At 36.9% G+C, this 20,379-nt stretch overlaps 1 protein-coding gene across 2 annotated transcripts in view; it reads left to right on the top strand.

Annotated features, from left to right (window-relative positions):
* Positions 1–20,379, top strand: part of phf24 (PHD finger protein 24) — a 72,469-nt gene that overhangs the window by 30,439 nt on the left and 21,651 nt on the right. For both annotated transcript variants that reach the window (XM_033976250.2, XM_055225677.1), the window contains exon 3: positions 8,422–8,607. In XM_033976250.2, coding sequence (XP_033832141.1) covers positions 8,422–8,607 — 186 coding nt within the window. The remainder of the gene's footprint in view (positions 1–8,421; positions 8,608–20,379) is intronic.

Genomic DNA, 20,379 nt, shown 5'->3' with positions numbered 1-20,379 from the left:
TTTTAGCTTTGGTGTTTCATATTTACTTAAAGAGGGAGTATTACACTTCTCTGGGGTATTAACTGCTGACACATTACATATTTACATCAACATGTTTAACAAGTTTCAGTTTAGTTTTTGATGCTCTGAGGCTCTTATCCCTTTGCACTCACCCTTCAGAGCACTATCATGTTGCAATTGGCGTGCGTTCCGCTAATGAAACTACTGCACATTGCTCCAGCTTTGTGAAGTTGTAGTGTATTGTTTTGTATCATGCTTTTGTATATTTATGCAAAATTGCCATGTGGGAGTACTGGGTGATGTAGGCTTGTGGGCTGAGCTTTGGATAGGATTGTACTGCTAATCATAAGAAGGGTTTGAATAGACCCTGGGAAAGATCACAAGATTACTCAAACAAGCATCGATGATATCGAAAACATCTTCATGCACGTTTTTTGATTTTGTATAATACCCTCTCCTCAAAGAAGGCGTGATAAGTAAAACTTTTAAGAGCTTTTGACCATGTTATAAATCATCTGGTTGCTACGGTGAAATGCCACTATGAAGAGGCATTTGCAAATGAATTATGAGCAGAATAATTACCAGAACAAGCATTCCTTTCAAAACATGAATAATTTGAAAACTGCAGCGAGTTGAAGCATAAACAAGACTAATACATGGTAAACAGTGGTGGGTTTGCTTTGTGCTTGTCTCCATGGAGATGTTGTCGTTATACTTATAATGTTCCACAGTATGGCATTTAACTCTATGGAGACAAGTGACAACTGTCTGAAATCAGACTAAACTTTTCCTGTTTTAGGTCAGTTAGGATTACCAAAAGTATGTCTATTCACTAAATGCCAGAATAATGAGAGGACTTTTCTTATATAACATTTTTCATTACTTTATTCAAAGTCAGAAGTTCACATACAGTAAGATTACTGTGCATGTAAACAACAACAAACAATTAGAGAAAACCCAGATGATGATGATGTGTCGTTGGAAGCTTCTGATAGGTTTATTAAAAACATTTGAGTTAATTAGAGACAGACCTGTGGATGTATTTCAAGGCACAACTGAAACACATTGTTTCTTTCTGTAACATCATGGGAAAGTCAAAAGAAATCAGCCAAGACATCAGGAAGAGAATTGTGGACTTGCAAAAGTCTGATTCACCTTGGGTGCAATTTCCAGATGCCTGAAGGTGCCATGTTTATCTGTTCAAACAATTCTACACAAGTATAAACACCATGGGAATGTCCAGCGTCATACCGCTCAGAAAGGAGATGGGCTCTGTGTCCCAGAGATGAACATGCTTTGGTCCCAAATGTGCATATAAACCTAAGAACAAAAGCAAAAGACCTTGTGAAGATGCTGCTGAAGATGGTAAGAGCGTGTCATTATCCACAGTGAAACAAGTACTGTACTGACATGGGCTGAAATGCCACTCTGCCAGGAAGAAGCCTTTACTCCAAAAAATACATTAAAAAAGCTAGATCAAAGTTTGTAAATGCACACAGGGACAAAGACCTTAATTTATGGAGACATGTCCTGTGGTTGGACGAATCTAAAATTGAACTGTTTCGCCATAATCAGCATCTTTACTTTTGGAGGAAAAAGGTAAATACAGGGGTGGCAGCATCATGTTGTGGGGTTGTTCTGCTGCAGGAGGGACTGGTGCACTTCACAAAATAGATGGCATCATGAGAAAAGAACATAATGTGGAAATACTGAAGCGACATCTCAAGACATCAGCCAGGAAGTTAAAGCATGGGCACAAATGGGTGGCTTAAAGATAAATTCCTGAGTTCAATCCTATTGAAAATGTATGTGCAGACCTGAAAAGGCATGTGTGAGCAAGATGGCCTACAAACTTGGCTCAGTTACACCAGTTCTGTCAGGAGGAATGAGCCATAATTCCTGCCAACTATTGCGAGAAATTTGTGGAAGAATATCCAAAACATTTGACCCAAGTCATACAGTTTAAAGGTAATGGTACGAAATACTAATGAAATGTATGTAAACTTTTGACTTTGAAGAAAGTAATGAAACATTGTCTACAAAAATTCTTCTTTCATTATTCTGGCATTTAGTAAAAAGAAGTAATTTTGGTAATACTAATTGACGTTTATTCTGATTTCATGTTAGACAGAAAAAAAGTCTGCGTGTCTTTTGATATAGTGTATGTAAACTTCTGATTTCAACTGTAAGTATATTAAGGCTCAAAACCCACATTTATATTTCGTATTTAAATGACTAAATCTGAACCTGGCAAAATAAAGCCAGATAGTTACTCACATCAAAAGGTGCCATTTGAAGCACCTTCTTCTTTGACATAACACTTCTATCCCCAAGTGCAGTAGATTAAAGAGATGTCAGTGCGATGTCAGAGTGTCTCCATGGCAACAGAGCTCTCTGTCTCTCTCTGCTCTTCTTGACAAATCTCCCAGTGGATGTGCAAAAGGACTCCTGTTTGAAGGTGGGAAAGATGGGACACAAGTTTTTTTTTTTCTCTTTCTTTTTTTTTTGTGTGGTTATTTTCACTCGGGAGCAGTGAGAGGTGTTGTTTGCGCACAAGGGCTCTTCACAGTCTGTAGGTGGGAGGCTATAGTGTTGCAGGAGGTGACCAGTGCCAGGTTTGCACTGCTGTCCTGTGGAGATAAGGAGAGTAAATATGATGTTTCATGGGAAGAAAAAACATGCATATTTAGCATAAAGTTACATTTTGCCACCAACTTTTTTCTTTTTTGTCCAGCCTAAATTTGCAGTTTTTGTGTGTTAAACATGTGTGAATGAAACAAAACCCATCCCCAGGTATGTTTTTGATGAGGAAACACAGATCAAAATTAGTTGAGCCGTGTTTGTAAAAGGGAAGCATTTACTGAATGAATGACTATTATGAAAATTGTTACAGTTACAAATTGTTAGTACATGATAGATCACAATATAATTCCAAGCGGAAAAAAGTTATTTCAATTTACTTCAAGCTAAAATGGCTTTAAAATAGACAGAGCCCAAGTCAGTTTCAATTTAATCACCATTCTGGCACACCTAGAAGTCTACTTTAGTTTAGTTTAGCTGATTTGTTTATTTATCCGGGACAATTCACAAAAAAACATTGACCTACACAAAAGAGGTCACATGTTTGCACCAGGTTATAGCAAAATTGCTGGTTTCCTGCAGTCCCTGGACAAGTTAGTGTCATAAACTGCGAACATGCAAATAAAATACATTGTATATAGAGTACAGGTATAACAATCACTCATCCGGTCAGTCAATAAAACTAGCCCATATCAATGTCTGTCACCAGAGTCACCATCAAGTAACAAAATCAGTTCTCACTTCACTGGGAGCATCGAAGGCTACGTGTCAATCACAAAGAGCATCCTGTTGACTAATAGGAAAAATGAGTGGGGAAAAATAGGCTGTGTGTTAGCATTAAAACTCTAAATGAGCAACCAGTGCGAACAGATCACAGCTTTTATTACTTCAACTTCAACACTTAGATCCCAGAGGGGCAATTATGTATAATCTCACAAACGGCCAACAAGCGATGAGCAAGAGGATGATAAAAACAACGAGGGAAAAAGACCAGTTAAGTTAAATAAATTAAATACAATACAACAGTATAATAAATTATCATCACTTACCACTCACCCATTCATACTCTAGCAGGTTAACTGTCGTGCCTGAGGATACAAAGGTAGTATTCACGTCGGGAGCAGGATTCGAACCGCCAAGGAGGATGAACATTCCGAGCTACTGCCGCTTATATTGCAGCTTTGACCTCTAGGCAATGGTATTTATATTATAATTTATTTAAAAGGCCAATGACCGTAGGAAAAAGGTCACTCCTTGTACACAGTGATAGAGGCCGATCACAATTAGCATAGGTGGGTGGCATGATTTAGCAGTGAGAGGTGACTGATGCTAGGTTAACAGTACTCAGAGCCTGTTGGAGGTATAAAGACACGTTTCCTCCGCTAAAAGTCGACAACACAACTGATCTGCTTTCATTTAACCACAGGTGTTACAACAGAACATGGCCGACTATCTGTTCGGAGCAAACAGTTTGTTGTGTCCAAGAGACTGACATCGCCTTCTATCAGCATTACTCACACTGCCCGAAGGAAGGTAATAGACCGCTACACTGCAAAACGTGTGTGACGGATTTGAGAGAAAACTCAGAAGACAAAGATAGACAGCACTATGGAAAAACTGGACTAACATGGCGGTTTGAAAGATTCTTGTTAGTGATCCTGGAAAATGTGTTAAAGATGTGTCTCCATGGATATGTTATTGCTAAGCGTGGCATACTCAAAAAGTACAATGAAAAACATACAGTAAAAGTAAAGCTCCTTGCAAATTCTTCACACAGACCCATACCTAACCCCAGTGCTTCAAGGTTATTGTAACAGCACACATGATTGTTGTGTTTGGGGTGAGGGAAGTCTGGGAGTTCCTGCTTAGTCTGTTGACCCCGTGACCTGGCCGCGGATAAATGGAAGAAAATGGATAGATGGAATTCTTGCACCCAACTTGCATTGCACCCGGCATAATACACACATTTGGGGTTGACTGACATACGTGAGGAAGGTCAGAGGGACGAAACGTTGGTGAATAAACGTGAATCAAGAGTGAGACAGTGTTCGTGAGTTTTCTTAACCTTTCAGATTAAGTGCTTCTTCTCTGACGCACCTGTCGCCCAGTCAGGTGTGCAGAGTTTACACAGAAACAGATTGACTGACAGTGACATGACTATCATTCTATGCTAATGGCCTATCTGGACACGACAAATCGACAAAATCGTTCAATCACAGACCACATTCACGCAAGTAGTGCATGTCAACAACAGTATGAAGTGGCAGAAGTGAGATTTGAATTTCCAATCTTACACCTTACACCTTCATTATCATAATCCTCCCTTATAGTTACAATATAAGTTACAATAGTTATATTTGATTTCTTTCCAAAACATGCACAATAGCAAAATCCTCCAGCTAAGTCCTGACAGTTTGCCTTAGAAGCACTGAAGGATGGGTCAAATGTAGAAGGCAAATTCCCCTATGGGTGCAATAAAGTGTGCCTAAAAGAAGACCTATTGTGTCTGCTATATAGTTATAATCTCTGACACGCATGGATTATTACGTTATAATTTGCACACTTTAAATCACAATATTCATCTAAAATGACTTAATAAACGAAACAAGTCACAATAAAGAGTTGGCCCCTCTGATAGATAGCTGCAGATCATGGCAGCAAGTACCGTTTTTTCTTTTTTTATGGCTATGCAGCGCTGCCAAATCCTGCGTGTATCACCGACTAAAAGAAATAAAATTGGAAAACGAAATAAATATGTGCTGGTGAAAACGGGGATTGATCTGCAATATGGCGTCCTGAAAATAAGCGATTAAAGATTGATCAGAGATGCACGAATCACTCCAAATACAACTTTGGGTGAGTAAATGGTGAGCGGAAACAAATATAACATTGTTGAACGCTCTTAAAAGTCAATTTTGCATAATAACCTTAACTTGTTTAGTGAGATGTATATACCTTGACATGTTTCAGCTGCTATCTGCGATCCATATTCATTTTACACCATTACTTTTTCACATCCATATTCTTGGTTTTATCCGCTTTACTGAAAGATAAGACAGGACACCACACCTACGTCGTCGCTGCCTCGTGGTGTTGTTTTATTTCACCAGTTTGACGTCACACCGCTGCTGTAACATGTTCTCTTTCCCTCCTTACCCAAACCCATGGATGATAAATTTAGCAGCGCATCCTGGTCCCCTGTCCCTGTCCTTTCCAGCCATTGCACTCAGCTGTCAGCTCACTAAAAATGACTCGGAGACGCTTGGCTGGTTAACCGCACGCCAACCCTGTTCATACCCGCCCGCGCTTTATCTTTTTCCAATTTTAGTGGTGTTAAAGTGGACATGAGAGGTTTTCATGTTTTTATAATTATGACATCGTTAAGTGAGATTGGATTAAATTAGAGTAAATATTTATCATAATTTTACATCGGTTAAGTGGCAGTTTGGGGAAAGATAGTTGAGAAGAAAGTATCAAGTATACAGGAAGTAGTGCTGAGTTCTAAAACAAATTACCCACACCTATGTCATTCCAAATCCAAAATGCAGGGACAATTTTCACACATTTTTTCTGATAGTTTAAACCTTCATTTAACAAATTTAGTGTGCTGGCAAAGCAAGGCGGTGTATTTGTATAGCACAATTCGTACACAAAGTAATTGCCTTAGAGCAGGGGTGTCAAACACATTTTCACCAAGGGCCACATCAGCAAAATGGCTAACTAATTTTACAACTTGTTAATTAACTGTTTCTGTTAATTCTGTTAATTCCAGTTAAAAATATTGTATATGCATTTGCCTGGATGTAAAAATATGTCTGTGTAACTGTGTATCTCCTAATTAATTGAGATTTTAAAACCATCATATCTTTTAATTTACCCTGTCGAGGGCCTTGAGTTTGACATATGTGCCTTAGAGAATAAGAAGGACATTAAAATCACATAAATCAAAACATAAATAATCACAAATAATCATCATAAAATTAAAATTAAAACAGAAGAGTGCAGAATAAAAACCTTTCAGTCATATACACAGCTAAACAGAACTGTTTTAAGCCTGGATTTCTTCATGAAGACTGTTCCAGGTTTTAGCTGCATAAAACTGAAACGCTGTGTGTTGTAATTTATTTTTATTAGTTTAAACATAACTATTGTACTATAGTTTAGACAATTATTAGTTTAGACTTCATGGTTGCTAGGTAACAGTTATTGAATTATGTATGCTACATCTGCTGACCATGTCGAACTAGGAAGTAAAATGATAAACTTAATAGAAACAAACAAACAAAAAAACAAAAAAACAAAAACGTAATAATTAGTAAATGTTAGTAAAATCTTAAATACAATCATGTTATGTTTTAGTAAAATGAGTAATATTATGGCAAGGCAAGTTTATTTGTCGTACACAAGGTAATTCAAAGTGCAAGCCTTCAACTCTTTCCCTTGTGGTATCTGTCTGCTATGGTTTGCGTGTGGTTGGGGGCTTGTCCGGGATAATTATAACCCTATTCCACTAAAGTTGTAATAATTATATAATTGGATCGTTATAGATATATCATTTATTTGGCGTTGGTGATGTTGGACAGGTTGGTGGAATACAATTGTCTCATCGTTGTTTCATCTGTGGTTGTTGTTGAAGGGCCTAATGTGTGCGTGAACCCTAAGCTAACCTGTTATAGGCGCTTTAAACTTAGTAGGATTACGCAATTAATCGTAATGCAATCGCAAATTGAGTTGGCGCATAGGTTTCGTGGATTCGTTTATCTGATCTTCTCTTAAATGTTAATGGTTAATGCTCCTGGAGGTGTTTACAATGTGCACTCTGAACCAAATCCCACTTGTTTAAACACACACTGCTTATTAACTCACAATATGTTCACAGATTTATATTAATAATCAATACAATTCAATATTTAACCTTGAATTTCCACATGGTCAGCTGCATGGTATCTTATTTTCGTTTAAGACTTGCTCTAGGTGTGTTTACCAAAGGCACTCTGTGGGACTCTTTCATCTTGTTCCTAATTTCATGGCTGCAGTTCCTAAAATACAGCCGGAGTTAACTTGTGCGTGGGAGGAACTGTAATCCCCTGAAGGAAAATAACATAAAGTTGGCTTCAAGGTCAGTGCTCGGAAAAGCTGCAAGTTCACAGCCTGCCATTTTAATTATTAATAAACTTATAAGACAGACAAATCTAAAAATGGGGTAATAGTTGGTTGATTGGACTTTAGTTAAGTGAAGGGGGAGTTTGAAGAGTTTTCTATGGTAAGTGGAAAACTAATAGCTTCCTTGGATTGAAATTAAGTTGCATTATGTAACTTTTCTGGTGGAGGGTCAGTGCCTTCTTGCCTCCATGGAGATAGGCTCAAAAATACCTTAATAAATATGTACCTTTAGTGTGAGTGGGGTAACCTCTCCACAAATCTGACCTGTAACTTTGCCTGATGGTATTTCAATGCTTGTTTCCTTGGAGACAGATAAATAAAATGTCATACTGTGGAACACACTAGGCAAAGCATTAGCATCTGTTACCTAAGGACTCAATAGCAATATCTGGTTGTATTGTGCTACTTTACTACAATGAGGAATAGCTCAATAATAATGAAGTACTTAATAAAATTAGGGCTAAACACGAGCTAAAATCCTTCTGTAGCAACAATTTGACATAGAATAACTTTATTGTCTACCAAGTTAGAAATTCATATAGGTTCAACATTACATTTTTTTTGCGTACATCCCACCTTCTACACCTCCAACTCGTTTGATCGCCCCATGCTCCCCTCTGGCCGTGCGTCACTCTCACCCCTCCATCTTTCTCTTTTTCTCCCACCTTTTTCCCACAGCCTCCCAGTGACGAGATGTGTGACGTATGTGAGGTGTGGACGGCCGATGACTTATACCCCTGCCGGATCTGCACCAGAGTCTTTCACGACGGCTGCCTCCGGGAACTGGGCTATCTGAGCACAGAGGCCCTGCAGGAGATGAGAGACACGGCCCACACGGTGACGGGCTGGAGCTGCTACTACTGTGTAAGTGCTAAGAAACTACTGACATACTGCTACTACTGTGGAAGTGTTACCAAATTACTGAAATACTATGAGCTATGAGTACATGAAAAACTATACCAATAAAGTACACCAATGAAGTACTATAAAACCAGTCAAATCAAGTACAAAGGTTGAGCTGCTACTACTGTGTAAGTGCTACCAAATTACAAGAATACTGCTACAACTATGTAAGTGCTATGAAGACAAAAAATTGTATACCAAAGAAGGACTATAAAACCAGTGAAATAGTCCAAAAGTGGAGCTGCTACTACTGCTAAAGGCATGCAAATATACTAATACTACTATTGAAATAAAAACCAAATTACTAAAATACTGCTACAACTATTTAAGTGCTATGACTACACCAAAACTATAACAATGTAAAAGCATTTCAAGAAAGATAGTACACTAAAAGCAAAAGTACATCAATGAAGTACTAAAACCAGTGAAATAAATGACAAAAGTGGAGCTGCTACTGTGGAGCTGGTACATAAGTCGTACCATCTTATTGACAGAGTGCGTAGTAGTAGTAGTAGTAGTAGTAGTAGTAGTAGTAGTAGCACTATGTAAGTGTTGCTACTATGTAAGTTCCATAAAGTACATCAAGAAAAGTACACCATACACCAAGGAAGTACTATACAACCAATGAAATAATCCAAAAGTGATAAGTGACACAAAACTACTTACATGGTACTATTACTACTATGGAAGAGTGATGACTTATTGTAAAAATGCTACTTCTCTGCAAGTACTGTATATTAAAACTGTAACAATAATAATAAACGGCTGCTACTACTCTGTAAGTAGAAGGTGCTTGGGTTGTTACTACTGTTAAGTGTTACAAAACTACAGAAATCCTTCAAGTGTGGAGTTGCTCAGTGCTTAATGATAAAAGTCAGTATTGAAACACTTAAAAAACAAGGAACCAGTCACAGTGGCAATTGAAGCAAATCAGGGTGAAGTGTCTTGCCCAAAAACTAGTACGATTAAACCAACAACCTTCAGTTTGTCATGCAAATATTTCTACCAACTGAGCTACAACCATTTGCAACTGTAATACCAAAAGTATATAAAAGTATGCACTGTTCTTTTGCTACTACTTGTACTACTTATATAGTCAGAAATGACTGCGTTACTACAAGTGCAGAGGGTCTGTGTGTCATTGTGGAATATGTTGACAAATACCAATCATTTTTAACTGGTTTTGAGCCATCATTAATCAGCAAATCATTTATAAACAAAACTGCTGAGGATCTGCTAATACAAGCAGTACAGTCACCTATTATGTGATGACTAATTTATGCAATATTTATTCATTAATAAGTGCTGCTGCGTAACAGTATTTTTTGTTAGCTTTTTCATTCTTAGTGAAGTAAAATATTACTCTCCAAACTTATTCAGAAAATGTAATAGTTTTAATTCTTTGAGTTTATTTAATAACTCACTTCCATATTTTGAATTATGCTTTTCAACATTTTAGAATAAAAGTCACATATTAAAATATGCATACACTGCCCTTTAGTTTTTGTCTTTCAATTTACAGACATTATGCTGATGAATGCACACCTACACGAGATCCACAAACAAATAAATATGATTTTTAGCATAATAGTCCAATAAAGTTCACCTGGTCCAACATCACATGACCAAAGATCTCTAGTGAGCAGTTGAAAATGTCAGGTATGAAAACAAACTAAACCTTGGTCTGAAAAAGCAATCTATTAAAATAAATTGTAAAATAAGTCAATAAATAATATGATTTTTAGCACTCGGTAATGAAAATACGCATTTAACACATTTTCTTTGTTCATGTGATGGTCAAGCTAAAATGTGCAAATCTATTCCAACTGGCTTATGCGCAACAACACAAGCTAACATTCGGTTGTGTGGGAGAGCATTTAAAAAAACTAAAGTCCAGTCTCTCTTCACAAATGCAAAACTGATGCCAAAACCACATTTCTGTAGAGAGGCATAAATAATAATGAATCCGGTTGAAGAGTGATTCTACAATGGCACCCTTCAAAGTGGAGTAGGGGGCGGCTATTTTGTTTTCACTTATTCTGGGAAAGGCCAAGTGATGTCAACTAAAACAAAGTGGATTGTTGATTTAGAATTGTGTTATTTTGTACTGAGTCCAACCAAACTAAACTTAAATAGAAACACAAATAAGTTGGTGGGTTGATTAGTTTACTGACAAGATAAACAATGTGAATTCGACAGACAAAGACATCGTCAGTGATTCATTAAAGAGAGATTTTAAAGAAACTGTATGTGGGACCTGGAGTACGCGGATATGAGTTAACAATCAGTACAACTGGTAACAATTGCAATGCTGATTTATTCTTAATTATGAAAATATTGGTGTAATCTGGTGTTTTGGCTCTCAAAATGATTATGAGAAAGCAGAATGAGCCTCACACGAGTCTCTCATTTCATTTCAATGCCATTGGTTTAAACATAAAGCACCTGCAGTCAATCATTAATCAATGCTTGTGTAGCCTCTGCTGCTGCACGTTGTCCATATCCTGACAATGAAAAAACACATTTTCAGAATTAACTGTTAGTAATTTGTCCCTTTTCTCACTCTGATGTTGAACCACGACACAGAAACAACTGTCTGGGATTGTCACAGGCAGCTGTTTCAACATGGCTATCATCCAGCATCGTCTCTAATTGGATACAACTGTCTGTTCCTGGTAGTTGCTTCCATGTGGTTCTCACCCAACAAAATGCCTTACACAGCAAAGGCTAGGTGGTTAGGCTTTAAGTTGTTGCAGAAAGTTGTGAGGTTAGCGGGTATGAGAATATGTAGCTATAAGCATTGTCCACCTATGTAAAAATACAATGGGAAACTGTTTATTTTTGCTTCTTATACTGTAAGCAAGAAGATTATGCTAGCAGCTCAATAATCAAGCTCAAGGTTTGTTTATATGGCACATTTAAATTCAGACAGCACTACTCCAAAGTGCTTTTTAACATTTTACTTAAAACTGTTACATAAAACAGAATATATGTGAAACACAATAACAAGACATAATAAAACCGGTAAAACTAAGTAAACACATATCAAAAGTAGGGAAAAATTGTTTGAATTAAAAGGCAGTGTAAAAAAAAAAAAGTATTTTCAGCAGCGATGTAAAACTCTCCTGGAATGTAGCCAGTCGCTCTGATAGAGGAGACACTTTCACACTTTAGGGTCAGCAGCAAAAGCAGCAAGATTCATGAGACGTTTTACCACACAAGAGTCATCAATACTACTCTATTCTACAGAGACTGACAAAATAAACCAACTTTTCCCAAACTAGAATGACTTGAGAGCAGCTTGAAGGAGGTTGCAAGTGACAGCCAAAATAAGTCACTCACAAGTGTCGTCCTCCCTCTACAGCTCCATTTATTTGACAGTGTAGCTGGAAGTGTGTAATAGGGTTTCTCACACGCTTCTCTGCTGCTCCAATAAATTACAACTAGTAAAATTTTGTGGCAGTCGCGCAGTCTGAAAGCGTCCACCCTCCAACCATAAACTGTTTATATAAATGGACATAACTAACCCGCTAGTGAACATGGGCTCCATCGACTCTGACTCTAATTCACTTTTTACTGACAAACTGCCACCTCTTTCTCCATAACTGCTGCGGTCAGGCTTGTCGTTTTAGCCTTTAAAATATTCGTATTAATCCACGGTACATAATCCTGGTGTTTTTATTTGGTTAGATAGTTAGATTATTAAAATGCAAAAGTGTCACAAATGCATCCAGTTTTGCTTTTCCTTGAAGTGTCATCCATTTTTATGAAGCAAAACAGCTAAAAGTCCTCTGTCTCGTCTCAATTTTGGTGCAGCTTAGCCTTATACAGTCATGCGATCTGGTATTAAATGTTCCGGTGTCAGTGTCTCTTCTGCATTAATCGTAAAATAAAAATATCTTACTAAACCAACTTACTTTACCTTTCTGTCTTCCATGTTCTAGCTATCTTGACACAAGCTTTCCCTTTAATCACTTCTTCTAAAATCCTCACTATGATCCTCTTTTTTAGGGAAACTTTTGAGCCACCCAAATTATGTGCCACCGAGTTAGAAGCCGCTCTGTAAACAGCCAGCACTGTCACTTTTCCAAATGCTCTGAAAGCACCCTCAAGCTGCCACTATTCGATAAGAGCACATTGTTGATATTGGTTCCCTCTCTTAGGATTTCTTCTTTCCATACTCATTTTCCATGCAACTTTTTTGTAAGCATAACATGCATTTGACAGGTTTTCATGTTACTAATTATTACTTAGTTTGATACGTAGTTCTACATCCATCAAGTTTGTGGAAAAAGAAGTTACAAAAAAATACAGGAAGTAGTGCCAAGTTCTTAAACTGAGCACCTCTATGTATGTCTAGAAAACAGAAAATTTCCAGTTTACGTGCAAGAAAGGCATTTTTTCAATAAGAATAACCATTAATTTAACAAAATAAATGTCTTGTCTTATTTTTATTAGTCTATTTATAACTGTTCTGCCATTTAGACCCATGTTTTCTGCAGTACCTCTACGTATGTCCAAGTCACAAATTTTGAAGCATGATGTATTGGACGATATTGAACAATAATACTGAAACCAAACCATAGAGCAGAATGATCCCTCAAAAACTATTCTAAAAGTACAATATGGTTAAAAAATGAGCTGTAATAAATAAATGACAGAATGCAACACTTAAGTACTTAGTCTGTCAATAGTTAATAGAAGTTAATAATGTAACCCTCTACAGTTCAAATCACAAAATCTCATATTGTAGGACAGAAAAATACCCAATTTTTTTGTACTAGTGCAAGGAAAATGTACCTATGATAAATATTGACCCACACAAACTATTGTTCCATCTTTCATGTATTGAACGATGTAGTATTTAATGTGACAGCCCTACGTATATCATATCTGCTACCCATGTCCAATCAAGAAGTAAAATTATAAACTTAAACTAAAAAAAAAAGCAGCAAGATTTCGAGCAACATCTTAAATATAATTATGTTAACACTTTTTTTTTTTTTTTTACTTGTCAAATGAATTTAAACACTGAATTCTAAAAATAATGGCAAAGTTCGTATTATTTTTGCAGGAATTTGACAGGACTATAACTGTCAGAGAAACATATCTGGCATAAAGAGATGGAGGAATGGGCAGAGTGGAGATAGCGGCACGGCCCACAATCCCAATTTTGGGTGATAGTAATAGCACATTTGGAATGACAGTGCTAGAATAGAATAATCAGAAACTGTTATGAAAAATCTTTGCAAGAAATAATTATAGTTTGTGAAGCGAGAGGTAATGTAAAGCCAAATGATTAGTCGATATGTCATGATGTATACTGCAGATGCACAACTGTCTTGTCTGTCACCTCCCACATAACGAAGAGCTTGTTATAATTAGCATAGGATTCTCAACTGGATTTAAAGCAGACTAGCACACTCTATTGGGATTACAAAGTACATATTCATATAGTGGAATCATTAACATACAGGCCTAATAACAAATGCAAGTTTGTGAAGAGAAGTAATTGGAATAGAATTGTCTACCCTGCGGTTCATAGACAAATGCTTAAGCCACTACACCATATATAGCTACCCCCAGCAAAGATTTTATAACATGACATAAAAGACTAGGGCGAGGTTATCAAATATATATATATAGTAAAAATATATGCGCTGAAACACATTTATTATCTTTTTTTTCCCATATTACAGTTGTAAGTAATATGTATATATGTATCCAATTACATGATCCACTTCAATTCAAGTTTATGTATATAGCAAATTTTAAACAACTTCAGATGACAAGCTTCACATAAAAGTCAACTAACGAAAAAAAAAAAAAAAAAAAAAAATAAAAAAAAATATATATATATATATATATATATATATATATATATATATATATATATATATATATATATATATATATATATATATATATATATATATATATATATATATATATATATATATACAGGTAACATGATACATAGGGAAAGTACAAAAAAACACAACAAGATATTCTGTCAAACTAGTATTCAATTCCAGGGAAAAGAGGTGAGTTAAAGACGGAGAGGACCTGACAGGCAGAGGGAGACTGTTCCATAGGCGCTGCCATAGAAAAGGCTCTGTCACCTCTGGTCTTGAGCCTGGCTTTGGGCACAGCCAGCAGGAGCGGGTCAGCTGACCTCAGGGCTCTGGGTGAAGTATAGGGCTGCAATAACTCTGTCAAATGGAGCTCAGCAGTGACCACTCACCCTGTGGTTCTGGGACTAAATTTCCCATAAATTTTTCTCATAGACTTTCAGATAAAAATTCATATCAAAAGTTTGAAAGCTTGCTCGGGGATAATTAGCTATGTAGTAACTAATGACCACAAGACCTATTATTTTATTTAAAATCTGTTTCTGAAACTTTATAAACTGTGAAGTTATTAAAACATTTGCAGAACTTTGTATTTCAAACAACCTTTTTAGACTAAAAAACAATCGTGTTATGGATATTAATTAGCTGGCTGATATTAGTTAGCTATATGGTCACTGCTACATAGGCCCCACTCACCTGGAAATCAAACCAGGAGCTTCTAACTATCAAGCAGGATTGCTAACCACTCTAGTAAAACTATTATCTATTATCTTTTCTAACTATTATCTAAACATAGATTCACATGCATGGACATTGGAGAGTGCATTTTCTACATTAGGCTTTGTTTTAGTTTTCAGACAGCAAGAATAGTGTTTACTTATCTTTCTGCCCACCCGCCCCTCCCACCCTCTCTTTCTCTCTCTGTTCTGTAGTCTATATAAAAAGCTGGCAGCTCTTTTTGGAGACAATACAATGTTTTTATAAATTCTGGGTCTGAGACAGCTCATGTATTCTGAGATTGTCTACAGTTTTGTACTAAGAGGCAGACATAAATAAACTTGCTCATAGTTTTACATGGTGCATAGTATGGAGAGTGGATTCTTCATACTTGCTGTCCCAATTCTGCAACTGAAAGCCAAGCTAGTTAAGCTGCACTGTATAAACCCAAATGAAGGCAAGGCAAGTTTATTTGTATAGCAAAGAAATTCATATTGCTTCACAGAATAAGAAAGACATTAAAATCACAATACAAACAAATCAAAACATAAATAATTATCATAAAATGAACATTAAAACAGAAGAGTGCAGAATAGAAACCATTCAGTCATATGCGCAGTTAAACAGAACCATTTTGAGCCTGGATTTAAACATCGTCCATGTAGAGGCCTGTCTCACATCTTCAGGAAGACTGTTCCAGGTTTTAGCTGGAAAAAACTGAAACGCTAATTCCCCATGTTTAGTCCTGACTGTGCACCAGCAGGAAGCTGCTCCCCGAAGTCCTCAGAGTGTGAGATGGTTCATATGGCACTAACATGTTGGAGTATTTTGGTGCTAGGCCATCTAAAGACTTGGACACAAGAGTGAAGTTACTATCTCAGTGAGGAGTAGGAAGTACACCCACCTTACTTCTTGTGTCTGTAATAACCAACATGCCTTCCATTTCTAAACATTGCACCTAATCTAGAATAATTATTTAGTATATTCTGAAAGTAGATATGGCTGTTTGGAAATGTGATGTTGCCTAAGTTTGTCCTGGCATTTACACATTTTTTAATATTTTTTTTTACTCAAATAATGGATTAAATGTATAATATTTTATCTACAACATAATAAATAAATATTTGTACATTTGTCGAATGCTTGTCGAAGCCTCTCAAACCGATACACTGCCATCATTAGTCATTCCAATCTGTGCTATCTGCCGCTCCAAACACAACCAACTACTGGACACAACAGCACAACTTGGACAGGGGGCCCAGTTAGTCTTCATACTATGCTAGTACACAAGCTTTTTTTTTTTTTTTTAAACAAATATTATGGTGCTTCTTACAATGTGCCTGTATTAACAATTAAGAATGACATTTCAAATATGATGATAAATAAGTCACCTTACTGTTACATTAAATTAAATTACATTTAATTTGTAATATTGACATTTTCCCAGGACACATTGTTCTCTCTCTAAACACAACGCTAGTCATAACTTGCAATTACATTATCCATACATTTCAATCTCTCACAAGAGCCACCAAGAGATGTTCAGGGATATCAAGTCATTTGGTTGTTCAGCTTTAAAGGACCTGTACCCAAATTTTGTCCATGTGTTTAAGTAAAATTAGTTTTATGTACAGATATGTTGTATACGCAGCTCTTGAGGTCAAAATGAGTCCACTGCATGTTGTCTGCATAGAAAGAATTTTATTTTGCGATAATCAGTAAGTGCATGTTAGCATGCTGGTTGTTGTTACCTTTACCATCACAGCAAAACTCCACTCTGGCCTCTTGAGTGTTATGAAAAGTACTTATAAACTCATCATGGTGAATAATTAGGATGTTTAGAATGCCTAAGGTATAGGTGGGGAATAACTTTTGACCACAGCAACTCATTTAAGATGCACTAGTTTTTCACATTTCATGACAGTAAAAAATCAGGTACAGGGCCTAAAAAGTTAGAAACGTTTTTCACCTCTCCTGCAGCGCATTGGAAGACATAAAAGTATGGAGTAACCAACCAATTTTCAATTCAGTTCATTTTTATAAAGACCAAAAGCACAACAGTAGTTGCCTCACAGGGTGTTACAAAATGTTTCATTTAACCAACTGAAAGTTAGAAAATCAGACAGTGAATCAAACAGTCGCTCTTGTCTTTAAAAAAAATAAAAAATAAAAAATATGAAAGGAGTGTAAACCTCTAAACACATCTAATATTTTCTTACCGTCTTCTTGCCCATGCGCAGTTGAATGCCTCTCCTAGGGTAGCTAGATTTTGCTTTACGCAGCAGGAATCCAAATATGAGTACCGTCCTCTCGCATTTCATTTTAAAATAGTTTGCACTGGTCCAAAGTTATTCCTCACTTGCCTTATGCATCCCCAGCATCCTAATTATTTACTGTGATGAGTTTTATAAGGGTTTTTCACAACAGAGCAGAGTGGGGTAAGACACATTTTGCCCAAATACAAATCGGGTACAAGACCTTTGAAATCCTGGTGTGCCTGTGAACGTAGTGACTGAGAGACTGGTGACAGGTAAATCAAATGCAGTCGAACACCTCCTGCTAGTGCCTTAGCTTTAGAGGTCATTCAGGTCAAGTCCTGGTGTGCAGTGAAACAGCTCCAACATAAAAGGAGACACATCTTACAAAGCACATAGAGATGAACTAAGGCAAGGAAACGTCAAGACTGCACCACAACACATTGAGGGCTGAGAAATAACATTCCAGTGATTTTAGAGAAGAAGAAAAATCGTGCTTCAATCATCTTGAATAAATCTGACCTAAAAACTTGAGCGAGATGTGGAGCAACAGTAGCTCAGTTGGAGTGTTTTACTGCTGGTCTGAAGGCTGGCAGTTTGAATCACGCTTTCAATATAAAACATCATTGGTTGAGCGGTAACATCGACTGACCTACAGGTTGGCGGTGCGATTCCAGCTCCTACAGATGAATGCTATCATTGTGTCCTTGGGCAAGACACTTACCCTCAGTCTCTGTGTATACCGGTGTGTGAATGGGTGAAAGTTTCCTTGATGTAAAGTGCTTTGAATGACTTGAAGGTGGAAAAGCGCTATATAAAAATGTGACCTTTTATCGTTTAGAGCTGGGGTGAGGGCCGCATCAGCGAAATGGTCCGTCTTTGCAAAGATATAAAAAAAATATGTCCGTGTAACTCCGGATAAACTGACATTTTAAGACAGTCATACATTTAAATTTACCTTGTCGCGGGCCACATAAAATGACATGGTGGACCGCATTTGGCCCCCGGGCCTTGAGTTTGACACATGTGGTTTAGAGCAAATGTTCACTCATAACTCTCAGCCTATAACAGTCATAAGCTGCTTAAAAATTTGCCACTTCTGTGATCTATTCGACATTTAAAAGGCGCTGTACTTTTGATTGATTGGTTTTTAGTACAGATATTTTGTATAAGCAGAATTTGAGGTCAAAATAAGCCCCTTGTGTACTGTCTGCATCTAATTATAAAGCACTTTATTGTCTGAGTATGTGAAGTCTGTGCTTAGCAGTTGTTGTTTGCTTTGCTTTAATGGCAAAACTTATAAGCTCATAGCAGTGAAACATTAGAATACTCTGAATTCATGAGATAAGTGAGGAATAGCTTACCTTTAAGTTCATAGCAATGCACACGCCACGTTACAATTTTCCTATTATCGACTAGCGAAGTAATTCTGTTGATAAATACTAAAACATAAGCATATATAGTGTGTTTCTACAAGATGCATGGAGTTTAACAACATTGTGCAACGACTGGAATGTCTGCCCACAATCCACCTCTGCTTCTATTTTTGTCATTGCACACCAACTATTTGGAACAACAAAATCTCATCACATTAATCATGACCTACTTAACCCAATAATCCCTGTTCTATCTACAAAAGCACTCAATCAACATTAGTTAATTCATGCACATAGATATTTGCGCGCTCTGTCACTACATTGCTATATTATGATGATTTTGTCTGTAAAGGTTGATTATGTAACTTTTCTGATGGGGGTTTCAGCACCAGTTATCTCCCTGATGGTGTTTATACTCACTATGAATGTTCCACAGTATATTTAAGTTCTTGATGATGTACGTCTCTACTGCTTTTGTTGCTATATGCGTTTAAACAAAATGCCACTAGAGGGCACTAAAGCTGTATCTGCTAGTAGTTCGTATGAAGCGATAAACAATGTTGGTTATTGGCAAAATAGCAAAATGCCTTAGTGAATTCTGAAAACAAATCTGGTTGGACTTTTAAAAATATGGATGAGTTTTGTAGGCCGCAGTGCTCTGACCTGAATAAACCCTTCCAGGACTTATGTGTTTAGAATAAGTTGCGCACACAGCCTGGTAATGATATAAACACTCCCTTTCAGTATAACGAGGCAGCGAAATAAAAACATTGATTTTGTGGTTTGTACACTGTGGAAACTAATGGTTGTTGTCTATATCATTACCTTTGCCACTGCGCATTAAGAGTCAATATCTAACTTCCAGCTCCAGCACTTATGATGCTTGGTGAAATAAAACTAAAATGTACGTATCAAAGTGTCGTTGTCCGCTGTATGTTTTGTGCATTACTCTCCAGCATAACATTAGATTTAAGATTTTTATTACAGGGTCATTTGGCACAAATTGCTACATCAGTAAACCATGGTTAAGTACTTCTACATGAGCGATCAAGTGGTTGTAAGTCATTAAAACAGCCCTGTTTAAAATGCATTCAACCCGGGTAGGAATTTTGAGCTCTGACTAAAAAATATCCCTCAAAACATGTGTGAAGAAAACAAAACTTAACTCAGGTATGTTTTTGAAAAGGAACCAACACTATACCATGCCTGAAAGCAGAAAAAAGTCAACATAATGCACATAATTATGGACTTCAAAAGCCAAACGTTGAGTAAGCAGTTTGTGAATGAAACATAGACATTACAATCTATGAGCATTCATTCTAGGCACAAAGCAACTGCACATTACAGTTGTACAAATTGCTCCACTTTTAGCATTGCTCAACAACACGTGCCTCATTGAAAACACTGACTGCTTCGTTATTAGCTCATGTTAATTGCGGCTGGCTCATCTGGGGATTTCTACATATAATTAGCTACTGACAGATTAACAACTGTCAAATGGCTTGGTTCTGCGATGTGAAAAGATCTACGCTA

Source organism: Periophthalmus magnuspinnatus, chromosome 12 (genome assembly GCF_009829125.3).
Source record: "Periophthalmus magnuspinnatus isolate fPerMag1 chromosome 12, fPerMag1.2.pri, whole genome shotgun sequence".
Classification (NCBI taxonomy): Eukaryota; Metazoa; Chordata; class Actinopteri; order Gobiiformes; family Gobiidae; genus Periophthalmus; species Periophthalmus magnuspinnatus.
Note: the sequence above shows the minus strand (reverse complement) of the source record. Positions and strands in the feature narration are given on the sequence as shown.